This window comes from Sciurus vulgaris (assembly GCF_902686455.1).
Source record: "Sciurus vulgaris genome assembly, chromosome: 1".
Lineage (NCBI taxonomy): Eukaryota > Metazoa > Chordata > Mammalia > Rodentia > Sciuridae > Sciurus > Sciurus vulgaris.
Window position 1 is genome coordinate 209,934,543 of NC_136461.1, and position 16,401 is coordinate 209,950,943.

The 16,401-nt window shown below is 47.3% G+C and overlaps 1 protein-coding gene across 10 annotated transcripts in view; it reads right to left on the reverse strand.

Moving 5' to 3' along the window:
• Positions 1 to 16,401, reverse strand: part of PTK2 (protein tyrosine kinase 2) — a 254,857-nt gene that overhangs the window by 138,621 nt on the left and 99,835 nt on the right. For all 10 annotated transcript variants that reach the window (XM_079106752.1, XM_079106751.1, XM_079106749.1 and 7 more), the window contains one exon: positions 7,172 to 7,259. In XM_079106752.1, coding sequence (XP_078962878.1) covers positions 7,172 to 7,259 — 88 coding nt within the window. The remainder of the gene's footprint in view (positions 1 to 7,171; positions 7,260 to 16,401) is intronic.

Here is a 16,401-nt window from a genome sequence, read left to right on the forward strand (position 1 = left end):
CCAGCAATTCAACTCCAAAAGAAATGATGTTGACAAAAATGTTTGTAATGCCATGTTTATGGTCATTTTACTAATAGTAAAAGAAAAAAACAAGGTCAGATATCCATGTGACATAAGAGATGCAAGACTGAAGACACACCTTACATTCATATCACAGAACACTAACAAGCAGACTGGACTCTCAAAACATCACACTAAGAAACCAAGCTGTTTTAGTCAGCTTTTTTGCTGCTGTGACTAGAAGACCTAATAAAAACACCTTTAGAGGTCTCAGTCCACGAAAAGCTGGCTCTGTTTCTCAGGACATCATGGTGGAAGAGTGTGGAAGTGCGGCAGAGGGAAACAGCTCACATGATGATCAGGAAGCAGTGATTCCACTTGCCAGATACAATATATGCCCCAAAGGAATGCGCCCAATGCCCACCTCCTCCAGCCACACTCTATCTGCTTTCAGTTTCTACTCAGTTAATTCCATCAGGGGATTAATTCACTGATTGGGTTAAGGTCTCCAACCCAACCATTTCTCCTCTAACCCTTCTTGCATTGTCTCACACATGAGCTTCTGAGGGACACCTCACATCCAAACCAAAGCAGAAGCCTTGCATAAAAGAATACACACTGTGTAGAGTATGTTTATAAGAAACTCTAAAACAGGTAAAACTAAGCTACAGTGGGGAAACAGGGGTGGTGGCTGCCCTGTGAGGCTGGGAGGGAACTGGCTGCAAGGATTCTCTGGATGAGGCTCAGGCTCCATATCCTGAATGTGCTTGTCAAGATTCAATATGAGTATTCTTAACATTTATGCATTTAGTACAAGTATTCTTAACATCTGTGCATTTAATTGTGCAGTGTGCATAAATTTTATACCAAAACAAAAACTATAAGCAAACAGCAAACTGTAGTTAATGATATGCATGTTGAAGTGTACTCGTATCTGAAATGTATACCAAAACACATCAAAATTCCGATGGATGAATGGCCACGTATAGGAATGTAAGGACAAAATAACTATGTGATAACATATATAAAGTAGCTTGTGACAAAGATGAATTGGCTGTGTGTGCAATGACTGAATAGCAGAATCTAGGTAGAAGGCACACTGGTCACTGACAAATTCAATGTGGCTCTACATTTGAAAGTTTCATAATAAAATGGAGGAAAAAAAAAAAAAAAACCTCTGAGGTGCGGAGAAATGAAGCTATTCCCTGCAGTCAAAGTGGCCCTGTGGGTGAGGGCTCCAACCCACAAAGCCTGCTGCCACCCCGACCTCCAGAGGCTGAGCTGAGCATGAGGATGCACTCTGAGCCAGACCTGACCTGCCAGCCTTTGCACAAAGCCTGCTCCAGCTTCTGAAAGCTGCACTGTGAAGCCGACTGGCCCCAAGGCACTTCACACCAGGTGCAACCGTCCAGCCTCTCAGGCCAGTGTCCTTGAGCCGCCCAACTCCAACCACACGGGAATGTCCACAGAAGGCCAGGGGGAAAGGCAGGTGAGCTTGGAAACCGTTCAGTGGCCTAGGGCCAGCCGTGCAGTGAGAGGCCCACCAGTTCCCAGCACCAGACTCAGGAGGGCTGAAGTAGACAACAGCTCCCGCAGGACTGGTGTTACGGGGCAAAGGAAAATGGGGGAGGGGAGCAAGCTGCAGGGGTGTGTGCCACCACTGGCTGTGCCCGAGCCCTGCTCCTCGACACAGCCTCCAAAGCTGCTCTGAAGACCTTCGGGAGCACCTTTCAAACAGAACTGAAGCTGCCTTTGCACTGATTTTCCTTTGGTCCTATAAGCGCCCTGTGGGTAAGTAAAAGCAGGTGGAGCTTGGCACCTCTGCCTTCATCTCTACCTGTCCTGACTCCTGCTCAGCTCTGCCTGTGCGCATGCTCCCCATTCAAGGAGTGTTCACCTAAAGGCTGGTAACACACCGTTATTAGCTATAAACTCACCTAACTTAGCTTGTTCCCTTCAAGACTCAGGATGCCAAAATAAAAATAACTAAGAAACTTTTGGGATCTGCAGGAACAATTCCCTTGCCAGCTTTATAAGGTCCTGTTCAAGGCCAATGGGGCAGCCCCCAGGAGGCTTCAAGTACTGCCCTTACCCTGCCAGGTCACCAGGACGGCAGCCCCTGGAGCAGGGGCACTCACTCTGCGGGATCCCGAATGTCCCTCTAGCGTTGCAAGCTGGACAGATAAATACCAGCAGCAAATGGAGATTGCCCTCAAGGGACAAGGACTGGTCCAGAGCCACCTGCAGAACCAGATCTGAGACCACAGCCCAACAAGCACTGCTGGACCCCTGCGCCAATGCTCTCTTTAGCCAAACCTAAAGCTCACCTAGTACCCTGAAGTCAGGGCTGAAACACCTGATCGACTGGCCCTACTGATGAACGTTCCTTTGTTTCCCCATTACTTTTTCCACTTGGTTTTTGGGGTGGTCAGCCTGGGTTTATTGGGACCCCCAGAGTCCAGGTCTTTGGCCCAGAACTCCAGTAACAGACTCTAGTAACATTTTCTTTTCTCCCGAATCCCCAGTCCAGGACCCCAAGATTCCCACACGTGGAATCAAACAGAACTCGGGAGGAAGCAAGACCCTGTGAGTACCAGCCAGTCCAAGCCACCAGCAACAGGTGGCACAGTCAGAGGCTGGAATTCAGACTGGAGTAGAGACAGCAGAGACCAAGTGGAAAAAACACAAGGCAGACAAGCTGGCAGACAAGCTGGCAAACGAGGGCCATGAAACAGGTCAGGCAGGTTTCTTTAAAACAGGAATAAAAGGTTAAAATAAATAAATAAAATCTCTAACACACTCACATAAAATTAGTCACAACTGGGAAGTGCTGGTGACCTGATGGATTTATCAGAATTGCTCATCTGAGAAAGACTAGGAGTTGAAAACATGAAAAAGACGTACAGACTGAGAAGGTCTAACCAGATCTGCTATGGAATCACAGAGGGGTGCTGGAGAGCTGAAGGCAACGTCTACACAAACCACTACACCCCTAGGGCTGCAGGCAGACACGAGCCCATGAGGTCAGCAGCACAGCAGGGAGCTGGTGTGTGATGCAACTGCACCTGGAGCAGACAGAGCACCTACAGGAGCACAGGGTGAAGGCCAACTCCTGGACAGCCACGGTGAAAGGCAGCAGCAGGACGCCTGGCCCACAACAGCCAGCCCAGCAACTCAGGAGGATCGCATGTTGGAGGCGAGCCTCAGCAACTTGGCAAGACCCTGCCTCCAAACAAAAAATAAGAAGGACTGGGGTGTAGCTCCATGGTAGAGCACCCCTGAGTCCAATCCCCAGTGCCAAAAAAGAAAAGGAAAAAAAATAAATAAATAAAAAGGAATAGAAAATACCACCCAAATGCAGAAAGAAGACAAGCACCCACCCTGGTGCATGCCCAGCAGCAGCCTCTTCAGGCAGGAAAACGAATGCTGGAGACAGGGGCTGACAACACAATCAATCTCCTTTAGTTAATGGATATTTGTTAATAACGTGCTGAAAGAGAGGAAAAACACTGCCTACAGGAGCAAAACTGAGACCTTGAAAAAACCAAACACAGGTCTGAAGAGCAAACAGATCCAAGCACGAAGTGAACCAGCACACCTGAGCCAGTGTCTAACTGAAATGCAAGGTCATTTTCAAATGACTGAAAGACATCTTTAAAGATGGATGATCATGCTCATTTTTACCAATGAGGTGGACCAAACTGCTCACTGAACGCAATTAGAAGGTGGAGACCCTTATAAAGTGATGAATTCATCTCATGATTCAGAGGCAATTTCCACACACAAGTTCGTACACAATAGTTCAGCTATACTCTCCAAGACTATAAACAGCTTCGGGGCCAATTTTTTATTTATTTATTTATTCGTGGTGCTGGGGATCGAATCCAGGGCCTTGTGCTTGCAAGGCAAGCACTCTACCGACTGAGCTATCTCCCCAGTTAAATCTGAATTCAAGTTGAGTACCATCAGGAAGAGAAACACGGATCACCTGTAATGGTTCTAGAAATGGATAGCACATACCTGGAGAGTAATTACTTGCCAAACCAGCAATGAAAAATTATAGTACTTACAAAACCTTCTTGCCAGATCAGGGTAAAAATCAAAGGCTAAACTTCCCCACACAATGGCCTCGCTAAACCACAGCCTCTGTGGTGGCACCAGAGAGCCTGCAGGCAGGTGTGTGGCGCTCCCATGCCTCTTGTCCCTGTGAAATGCCCTTAAGGATCTGTGTGCATACACACGTGTAAACCTTGCTGTCCTTCAGAATAAACCCCCAGCAGTAAAGTGATTAGATCACATGAAGCTGCCAAGGTGCAGCCACTGTTCACTCAAAAATGTGGCTATGTCAGCAGGGCTGCCAGACAAAATTGAGGACCTGACACTCTTCAGGCCCTTGACACCTGCTGGTCCATTTGTTCTGACGAGCCCTAGGATTTGGCTCCCTCCTCCTTCACCTCCTGCCTGCTGCATGAGAGCCTGGGCACAAGCAGCAGCCCTGGCTATCAACATGCACAGGCGTGACCACAATTGTGCTGTTTCTTCTAAAATGAACCTACCTGAAAAATTCACCAAAGCAGACGCAAAGCAAATAATTTAAGTGGTGTTTCAGAATATGTTCTGGACTTTCTAAAAATGTGCCATAGGACTTAACAAATATTTTAAAATAACAAAGGGGACAAGGCCAAGAAGCAGCACTGTAGGAATGATGGCAGCAGCAGGGCCAGTAGGGCCCTGGAGGGGACACTGCCCAGGAGGGCCTTGAGCACTGAGTCTTGCAGCCTGGCTCTGTCCACAGAAAATACTCAGGTAATCACTGGGCAACTGAATGGCAGACCACTTTCTTGTTTCAGAAACGATGATCCTGTGGCAGGTAACATGTATCTCCATGACAGCAGATGAGGCAGCAAGCAGGGATAACTCAGAGAAGGGCCCAGGTCGTGGAGCTGTGGATCACAGCACGTGATTCCCTGAAGAACAGCGATTTGACACTTCACTTCCTCTGGGTTCTCAGAGACTCACCTGACTCTACTGACTACAAGGTAAGTCATTATAGTAAAAGAAAATCTGGACCCACTGGTGTGTGCAGTGCAAGCCTCCAGTCACAGATCTAGTAGCAAGGTCTTCCAGAAAGGAAAGGCCAGGACAGCTGAGTAATAGCATGAAGGAACAGAGGCTGCAGACCTGCAAGCGAGCCTAACGATTACTGAAGGAGTGGCTGCAAGCTGTGGAGAAAGCAAACAAGCCAATACTGAGACAGACGCTCCACAGGGAGAAAAACGCAAAGTAACTGGCTGAGCATCTCTAATCGAAAACCTGAAACACAAATTACTTGAAAATTCCAAGTTTTCTGAGCATCTACGTACTGCCACAAGTAGAAATTCTACCCCACAGGACCTTGCGTCATGTGTGAAATTATTTTAAACACTATATAAAATTACCTTCAAACTCTATGCATGAGGTATATGTGAAACAAAAGATTTCACATACACACTTGGGTCCATTACCCAAGATATCTCATTATTTATAAAATAATTCAAAATCAGTGTCACTCTGGCCAGAACACATCTGGTCAGAAGACAGATGTACAACTGCATGAACGTGCCAGTTAGTTACACTCTTGTTATATGCCTTACCAAAAGATGCACTTCGTCAGCTAACAGCTGCAGCCACATACCAGTGCCAGTCTGTGAATAGGAAATCACTTCTGCAAACTGCATAGACCCTGACAGCCCAGGCAGTCGGATGGAAGCCCAGACTGCCTTCTCCCTCCTCCAACTTGCCAGACCTAACCCTCTCACATCCAGGTTTTGGGTGCTGTGAACCTTCAATTACTCACCTAACACCTTACATTCCTAGATGATTTCCACCTCACAGACAAGGAAGCAGCCCCCACCACACCCATAAGAGCTGGAAACTTTCTTACCTCCTGCTCTCTCAGTGTGAATCTTATAAGCAAGAACAGTTATTGTTATCTCACACTGAGGACAAAACCAATTTGCCTTCTTACCCCTCTTCTGCAGCTAATTCACCACCGCTCTTTCCTGCACTGGGTACCAGACATACCAGTAAGTTTCTTCTCCATTTTCATGTTCCATGTTAACCGGTCAGTCTCTGGACTCCATCAAATCCACCCACTGCAAAGTTGTTTATTACCAGACCCTTCTACTCCATACATCCTGATCTCTTACTGGAATGGCTGAATAGCCTCCAACGTCTTTTATAAATTCAATCCATCCCTGATGTTGCCATCCAGTCAAGGTGGTCTCATTTAAGAATTTTAAAATTCTGACCAAGGCATTCACTCATTAAAGTCTTTAAAGGGCTCCTAATAATCTAGAGGAGAAAATGTAAACTCCTCTCATTGGTTTCTTGTCAAACCATGTTAGCCCCTACTCAAGTGCACCACATCTTCTCTCCCCAATCCTCATTCCTGCAAGAGATGCAGGTAGACACTCCTCAGAGCATGACCTCACACCTTTGCTGGGCTAGCAGGCTCTTCTAGCAGGGCCCTCCTGACTACTCGTGCTTACTAACAGCACAGGAGCCAACACAAGGCAACTGTCTCCAAGAACTGTCCGCAAGACAGAGGAAGCACAGGGGTAAACTACCATTTCTGCCTTGCTAGCCTGGGGTAGATGTTTGCTGAAGATGTTCAAGACAAAGATGTGACCAAGTGCTCTCAGGGGCAAAATGGTTCACATGAGTGTCTGGTACCCGCCAGCAGCCTTCAGGGTACCCTTCCACAACACTCACAAGCAACACACATGTGGTGTCATGTCATGCCACACATGTGAACAACAACCCCTTAGCATGCAAGAGTCAGGTTTTGCTTTATTGTGCAAACTATTATCCAGATTGAATGGGTGAAGTTCACTCTGATGAGGACTTTCGCATGAGACAGATTTACTGATACATTAGAAATTTTCCTAGAATGAAAGAGAGTGACATGGTTATAGAGTTACTGTCTATGAATAAAACAAGTACCATTTGTCCCAGGATACAGATGTTCACAGAAAATCAAAAACTCAATATTTCATGGTTAAAAGATTTTTACTGCCATACAGTGGTAAGTTTATATTCTCTGAAATGTTGGGTTTAATCTAACCCTAAAAAAATATATATGCAATAAACAAAGAAACAAAAAAGTATATATTAGAGTACTCCATTATACCTGTTGGTAGAAGAAATTCAGAGTTGGCTTGTCTTCAGTGAACTGGTTCAGAAATCCTTTTGGCAAATAACGAATCCTCAATTCATATCTAAAAAACAATTTGTGAAATATGATAATTAGAAATAATTAATTTTCTCAATTCATTTCTATGATTCCAATATTACTGTACATATGGCATGGCCAACTACTTTGAAGTATGATTTTAAAAATAAGATAAACTATAATCAATCTTTAAATGGAACTCTTCAGCAAAAATCAAATGTGGCTCTCTGACTATACTATAGCTCAGTGTCCTGCAAGGACAGAGAACACACCAAATCTCTACCAAGGCCCAGGGAGCACCATCCTCGCCCTCCAGCGAGAGCCATCTACCGCAGGGCCCAGCTTTCTGTCTGCGTCTGGTGCCAGCTGCACAATGGGCTCACCAGGGTCTGACCTGGCCACAAGCACAGTGCACTGTGGGCCATGCAGTCAGCACCACAGCAGGGCTGACGGTCCCAGGACCCGCTCCAACTTTTTTGGCTATAAGGAAAAAATCTTAAGTCTTTTTTCTTCTGTTAAGCATAAAAACTCACTTGCTCAAGAAAACACGTTCTAAGAGTGGTCAGAACACACTGGCCCTCCCAGAACCTACGTGGTGAGCTTATCCTCCGAGTCTGTGGCCGGAGGGGCTCTCCCATGTCTAGTGAAGGCGTGCACATTCCTGCAGTGGGAATCCCAGAGGACGAGCACTGGGCCATAGGAGGCGAGCAGGAAGCTGGCAGGCGGACCTGCAGAGCGCTGTGCTCGCCATGTTTGGCCCTCTCCACACCCGCCCTATCTGGTCTCTACCTTCTTACTTGCTCGCAAAGGCACAATGTAACTGGACATGGCAGTTTCGTGGCCACATCTGTGGTGACTCCCCCACATACTCTGACCAGACACCCTGGCTGCCTCCTTTCACACCCAGGGTGTCGGCCCTCCTCGTGTGCTCTTCCCCACTTCCCACCACCCCCAGGTGCAAGCTCTACGTATCTACGTGAGGCCCTGGTGGACAGTGAATGCCCTCTTCTGCCCTGTCACCTGCCTTCCTAATACTGTCTGTTTGAGATGAAAAGTCAATTCACACATACCAGTTATGTCTCATTAAAACACAGAGTCACCAAACAATTAGGTCCTGTTTCACTTCTACTCCCAGAAAGAGTTCAACAACTTAGGGCAGCCCTTAGAGGCCATAGGTCTCATCTGTGCCAGATGCAGGCTGACCAGCACACAGCTGCCTGCCACACACCTCTTCTCTTCATCAGTGCCATGATCAGGGAGCAGATTCATTCTGCAGGCCAGGAGATGATACTGAGCACGAGTAAGTGGTCAGTTCTGAGCTTGTATGTTCAAGGCTCAGAGAGGCCAAAGGAGGCTTCCAGCACGAACATTATGCCCATTTTAAAGATAAGCAAACAGTCTAAGACAGGCTCCCCGCCAGCACCCTGATGCCGATGGAGATCAATGCCTATGGAATGCTTGATACATGACACAAGTTTCAATGAGAATTTTTCACAGATGACTTCATTTCATGAGAAGCTGAAGGAAGATGGCCTCTTGAGCAAGACTGCCAGCACTGAGCTCCAGGCCCATCACTATGTCAGCCTTCACCGCTTAGTTTCAGCTTCCTCGTAGGAAGTCAGAGAAATAAGGCCTGCAAACATGAGACATGTAGGATGTCCTGGGCACAACAGAGGTCTCTGAGGCTCCGCCCATTAGTCCTCACACGCACCAAGCACATGAGAGGCCCAGCAGAACGAGGCAGGTCCTGGCTCTCATAAAGCTTGTAAGATCTAGGTGAAGTGGTACCAAATATCACAGGGACAAATAAACAGCCAAGGGGAACGACAAAGGATAAAGTGCCCTCGACAAAAAGCAGTCAGAGAAGAGAATTTTGACACCAGTTCCAAGTGAAGGAAGTAAGGAAGGAAGTCACACACCTGTGGAGAGAAGGGTCTAAACCCAAGGCCACGGGGTGGGAAGACCCATGCCTTGTAAGCCAGCGCAGCTAGCAGATGGAGGGAGGGCACAAGCAGCAGTGAGGCAGTAGGGCACACGGGCCCTGCAGTCAGGACCCTGCAGCTCCTTCCCAATAGGAAAGAGTGCCATGGCAGAGTGGTGACACCACAGGACAGACGGTCTCTGGGCGAGGCTGCACCATGCAGAAAGGGCAGCAGGGCTCTGGGGGAAGCAGGGCACCAGAAGGCAACTGCAAGGCTCTGAGGAACAATGGCCAGGGTGATACTTACTATGCCCCACAGAGGGGAAAGAGCTGAAGGGGTCCTGTTCCCAAGGCACCCCATCTGCTAGCAGACGAGGGAAGCCTCTCCAGGAGAGCAAGCACCACGTCCACAGCAACCCAAGAACAGGCACAGGCCAAGGCCCCGGGTCCCTGCTCCAATGTGCCGAGTCAAGCAGACTTCACAAGAGCTCCGCTGAAACTCAGCTCAGGGCAGCCTGATTTACTCCATCCCATCACCTCTCCTTCATCGTTCCACTGTGACACCTGACGCCGCCTTCCGCTGCTCCATGAGAGCCATAGGAGCCTCAGGCTCCTCATCCTCCACACTCTGGCTGTCCCAGTTGTCTGGTGCATCCTGACATATGGTGCAGTGAACATGACATGCCCCTGCAAAGCCACCCTGTCTCTCATGATCCAAGCCACATACTCCCATCAGTGCCACTGTCATCTGGCTTCCCCAGGCTGACCACCAACTAACAGTGTGACAATGCCCACAAGTCAACCAAGGGCTGGTGGGAGCACGGGATGAGCCAGAGAAGCTAAACTGGACACTGACGGGGACCAGCAGTTGGGCTGCCTGTGAAATGAAGCACAACCAGAAAAGCACAGATAGCCCTCCACTTCAGCATGTGGACAGGGCATTCCATGACAGCCTTCAGCCAAGAGCAACTGAGAAGGGAAGAGATGAAACACTGCACCGAGGGGAAGTCGGAGCAGCCATCTGTGCAAGACTGTGCCACCAAGGAGGGCTACGATCAGTGGGTGAGGGCAGCAGAGCTGGGCGTCTGCAGGTCAGCACATCTCCCCACGCGGCCCGTGAGAATAGCTATGGGCAAAAGGGACCACACAGGAACAGCCTGCTGCCACCACTTTACCCCGACGGTCCAAGGTAGGCCTCCCACAACCTGAGTCACTGTCATTACAGACAAGAAGTATTTTGCCAAAAATGCATAACCTTCACAAAATCATGGAAAAAAAAAAAAAAAAAAAAAAAAAAAAACCAGACAAACCCAAACTGAGGAACACAGAACAAATAATCAGTCGGTTTTCTCAAGTGTCAAAGCCAGGAACAGCACAGGCAGACTGAGGACTGGCGGGGTAGGAGAGGACCCAGGCCCTGAGAGGGGTCAGCAACTGTACTGGTTAAACAGCTACAGACCCAGCGAAACTCATTCTAAAGCACCTTTACCTAGTCAACTAACAATGTAACTCAGTGAACAGGCACACTAGGCCCACTTAGTAGGGCAGTGCTTTCTCCACTCAACCAAGCAGGAATTGACTCTGAAGAATGTGCTTCCAGATCCACAACAGTCAGAAAGAGCTGAGCCTCACCATGGTCCTGCAGCTGGCGACACCACCCGTGACCCCCGGAGCTGGCTGCTGGCTTCAAGCTTAAGCCTCATTGGCCACCAACAGCATGTTTGCTCAGGGAGGCTGGCAATCACTGGCACAGCTCTTCTAAGAGCCCCAGGCACAATTCAGAGAAGGAAGCTCATGATCTCAGGCAGGGACAATACATATGCAGAACATTTCCAGTGAAAAGCAGAAACTGATTATGTTTGAAGTTGAATGCCCAGGACAGGTCCACAGTTCAGAGGCAGAAGTCTGTCCAGGACATGCAAGGCCCTGGGTCTGATCCCCTGTACCAAAGCAGATTAAAAAGGGGGTGGTTATGTCTGGAGACAGAAACAGAGAACGGGCACATCTCTAACTAAATGGGCGACGTCTCACCAACCCAAAGGTGGCACTGACAAGAGACACAAGCGAAGGATGGCATGCCAATTCAAGAACAGAGGAAGATCGACCGTGGTCAGGAACCTTCACACTCTTGGCAGGACAGCCTTAAACTCCTAACCAGGGCAGGACCTCTCAGAAAATATTAGCTCGTAAAAAACTGTGGCTGAATACACAAATGCCATTTTTCAAGCAGACAAAATACAAACAATGTCATCATCACAAGGCATAACGTTAAGCTTGAATGTTATTGGACAGCACCACCACTGCCCAATAACAGAACATGCAGTCCTTCTACAACTGATGAAAACACCAATGAGACAGGAAGGCACGAAGAATCATCAACAAAGTTAAAAAAAATTGACATAAAAATGCTATTTTTCGATACCAATACCAACCGATTTCCACACCGCCTCCTACCCAGTCCTCTCCTAGGTCCACGATTTTTCCATTAGATCAAAAGTATTTTAACTAAACTCTTTGACAAGTGCCTCCAAAGAGCTTTTAGTTTAGGCCAGAGGGAGGTTCACTACGCAAATTGATTTATGAGGAGGAGGAAGACCTTCAGCTTGTTTATATATGTATATAAATTAGTATTGGTGCTTTTAATGGATCGAGGCAGAATTACTCTGAAAAGCGCGTGAGAGGAGCTAGTGGCGCGCGCGCGCGCGCAGACCTGGGCACACTCTCTGGGCCAGTACCTCCATTCCACCTTAAGGGGATGGTAGAATGAGTAGGAGAGTATTGCGGAGCTGAAAAGTTCTCTCTGTGGCTTGGGCCAGACTCCAGCTTCTGAAGACCCTACGGTGTCTGAGAGAAGTGCGTTTTAGTGTCTTGGGCACGAAAAAGCAGCCGTTTGCATTGGGCCCCTGGGGCGGACAAATTTGTTGAAATTCCCGCACAAGCTTTGGACCAGGGAGGTCTCTTCTCATGGGTCCTGATATAAGGTTGCTGGACACAGGACCTCGCAACAGCGGTCGCGTTTCTCCAGACCCGCCCGGCAACTATGCAGAGGCCTTGGGCACGCCTGGGAACCCCGACTTGGGGATGGCGAAGCCAAGCCCAACACTGGCTGGCATCAGAATGGGTTCGGGAATTTCCGCCCACGTCGGGGTCTTGGCTGATCCACACCTCACAGGCATTACAGATGTCTTTCTCTGATGAACACGGAAAAAGGTACGTCTTCAAGACACAGCTGCATATTTTTATGAAGGTGTTGTGTGCATCCCACACATTGAGCTTTCACGTTCCAGGGAAAGACTTCCGTATGCAGAAGAAATCTCAGCATAGATACTGAGGCAAAATGACAGATGTTTCTCCTTTGAACTCTGATTATACAATTTTAAGTGTAAAGTCCATGGTCCTTAAACATCCTGACCATGGTACAGCTAATAGATAAAACCAAGTCTGATCCAAACAGAAAGAAACAGATTCTCCCTCACGTTCCTCAAGTACTGTGCTCCTTCCTCCTTCACCAATGCCTTTTACCTCAGGACAAGAGGACAAGGTTTGGGCGCGGAGACCTTGCATTTAGAATGTCATCGCCTTGTAGACATGAAGACTTCGAAATCTAGTTAACCTCTGCCTTGGTGCCTTACACATTCCACAAAGAAGACGATCGCAGACATAATTATTACACACACACAGAGAGAGAGAGAGAGAGAGAGAGAGAGAGAGAGAGAGAGAGAGAGAGAGAGAGAGAGAGAGAGAGAAGCGCGAGCACGAGCAAGCTTCTTTATTTCGAAAATTAAGAAACTTTAGAGAAAGGTAAAAGTTGATATGGGTTCGAGTCTCCCAACCTGTCCTGCTCGCCCCCAGCCACAGGAATTCCTGAAGTGAATTTTAATTTGCAAAGTGTCCTACGTAGAGTCTCCGAACAAAAGGCTCTCTGTGGCTCGCGCAAGAAAAGTCGAGCTTGTGGGACGCCTCCCCTCGCTCGGGGTGCAGGACCTGGGGCTGCCAAGCAGCGCCCCTCCCTGTGCGGACAGGCATCCCAGAACCTGAGCCTTACTCCGTGACCATCGCAGCCCGACATCTCACCAGGTCTTTCTGGTCCACAACTTGTGAACTGCCTGAGTGCGGAGCAAACTTCCAGAGGCAAATCAGTGCGCCCCTGGGCTTGGGTGGACCGCCACCTGGTGCGCAACTCCATGAAGACCACCCTTCCTGCTACCAGTGCCTGGAGCTGCGCGGCGCGGCAGTGCTGGGCAACTGTGGGGAGGACGAGGTCTCCAAGAGTCGCCTGATTTGACCTCAACACAGTGGGCAAAGTGACATAGAACCAGAGAATCTCTGTTAAAGGACGAATGTGTGGAGAGGTTCTATTCTGAGCAAGAAGAATGAAGTTTCGCTTCTAATGCAAACTTTATTTATTTATTTATTTTTTAATGAAACAATTTGAGAATGTAAACTGTATTACCAAAGACTTAACAAATGAATCTTTTATAACAGGAAACATGACACATTTGGCTGCAGACTGAATTTCCCACATGGAAGCAAGATAGAGATGGTCACAATGAACACAGATGAAAAAGATTAAAACAATCAGAGAGGAACTAAAAAATGATGGAATCTAGGCAAAGATAGCTTAACATGATTGATGTCTAATGAAGGAAGCTCCCCCAAAATGTTGGGGTAACCTATCTTCCCCTTGCCTCATCTTTCCATTATAGGAGGAAAAGTCAACTAAACTATCCAAAAGGAAAAAATATGGAACAGCAATTTTACCTTTACCCTGTCCTTTCATTGAGTTTTTCCCCAGGAACAGACTGAGCTATCTGATAGGTGAACTTGGAATAAATGATTGGAAATAGGTAGATGGGTACCTTTTGGCCCTTTGTTCTGATCTGTCTGCTTGTAGAAATATTTAGTCCCTTCAACCTCATAGTAGGTTTAGTGAGGCAGGCTGAGAGCATGAGACATAGGGGATAAATCTGTATAACAAGATGAATAGCACAAATCTACTTGCCCTCAGCTCTAAAGTCATATTGTCTAGCTTTACAATAATATTTTGTATTTTTTTTTATTGTAAACAAATGGGATACATGTTGTTTCTCTGTTTGTACATGGCGTAAAGGCATACCATTTGTGTAATCATAAATTTACATAGAGCAAAAAAAAAAAATGCTATTTTTCCTATAATGCAAGAAAACAATAACCAATAACCTTTTCTTTTTTAATCTACACTAACTTCAACTAATATTTGGCTGCTGGTTGAATCCAAGGGTCTGGATGGTCACACTGGTTTTGCTCTTGGCTTACTTTACAGTTATGCTATCAACACAGTAACTCATTCAATTTCAATTCACGTGTTTGCTGTTTTACATGAGGCACGGTAGAATCAAGAGCAGAGAGTGAATAGGTCCAAGTTCCCGAGGGAGGCCCATCGCACCCTGGCCCTGGAGTGGGAGGTCCCAGCCAGGCTGGAAAGGTACAGGAGCACTCTGCAGAGCCACCCAACAAGGCCAGCAGGACAGGCGGGGCTGGAGACAGGACATGAAAAGCAGGACAAGACGAGATGGCAGAGAGATGAAGGTGGCCACGGCGAAGAAGGAGGGCGAAGCTATTCTCCACTCCACAAAGCTGGCACAGAATCAGCTCCCACAACCCCAGTCTGGGCACTCATGAAAACAGTTCTGTAAGTCAACACTGCTTGGCTGACCGCTGAATACACGGTCCTGGGCCAACACACTGCTCACTGCTGGTTGTTTTTATAATTGCTTTATGAACATGTGAATTTCTTATGCATAAATTAATGTCCATATTTTAATATAAAATATGTATTAAAGAGTCAAGTAGGAATTGGAACTTCAAAGGAACAGACCTCACTAAACTGGGGAAGGACAGCAACAGCAGGAGACAGGGTTGCAGGGAATCAGAACCCTGGTGTGATGAGAAGCTCCTGGCAGCTGCTAGGAAGCAATGACCCCCATGATTAACTGCATGGCTAGGTGAGATCCCCAGCACACTCCCTCAGCACCAGGGTGTCCCACTGAGCTTCCTGCTTCCTGCCCCACCTTTCAGGACTCCCCTGGGGGATGGCAGTGACTTGCTTATTGACTTCCCCATGTCCATCCAGTTGAATGTGTGAAACTAATGCCAAAGCCAGGTAGAGGGAGGCCTTTGGGAGAGCAGGGGGTACACAGGCTCACCAGGGTACCAGGATGGGCACTGAAACAGGGAGATCAGAGCAGACATCTGGGAAGCCAGGTGAAGAGCACACACCATGTTTTTGATGAAATGATGCCTTTAAAAGTATTTCTAGAAGCATTTTCTATATACATTAACAGTGCAGCAGATACCTTCTTTCACTGGTTACTATCTGTGCTATATTTTGTTTACTGTGAGAGCTCTTCAAATTGTACACCAGGCCTTTCTGTTACTTTTGTTCCAAGAGCCAATGTGTGCTGAGAGCTAACCAATATTTTTCCTTCTTGCATCTAAAATCCTCCTTTGAAGACCATTTTTCTTTCTCCTGTGCAAATGTCAGGTTCCCTCTGCTGGTGAGCCCTGTGGTCACCAGCTTCTTTGCTCTCATGAGCCCCCTTGAAGCACCTGGCTCTTCCCCTGGCTGCTCTGAACCCGTCTGGGCTGGCTGGCTGGTACTGCCACCAGGGCCTGCCTACCCGTGGGTCCAGCCCCTGCCTTTGCTAGGGGTTTCATGTCAACCCTTCACTTGAGGGCTCCTGTCTCACTGATTCTAGAATGTTTGCAGCCATCATCTCGTGGGTGTTCTCCTCTTCCCCATTCTTTCATTTTCTAGAGTGTCTACTTGAGGCAGGTTGACTTATTTTTCTTGATGTTACACAAATCTGCTTTCACATTTTTCATGTGTTCCCACACAATGTTATCACCAATTTCTCAGCTCCACTCTCTTGGTGACATATTTTCAGCTACACCCAATCTACTGTTTTATCAACAGCAATTCTTATTCAACTTTACTTGAAACAAGGTAAAATAAATTGGTTTAAAAGAGTAACAAACAAAGCTTGCAGATTTAGGTTCACTGAATATATTATCACACATTAGGAATGTCATTACAACTTGCCATGTCTCTGACAGGGCTGGGGTTGTGGCTCAGTGGTGGAGTGCTTCCCTAGCAAGTATGAGGCACTGGGTTTGATCCTTAGCACCATATAGAAATAAATAAATAAATAAAATAAAGGTATCATATCCACCTAGAACTAAAAAAAAAAAAAAATCCAGAACTGCCACTGACATGTCTGTCATCAAT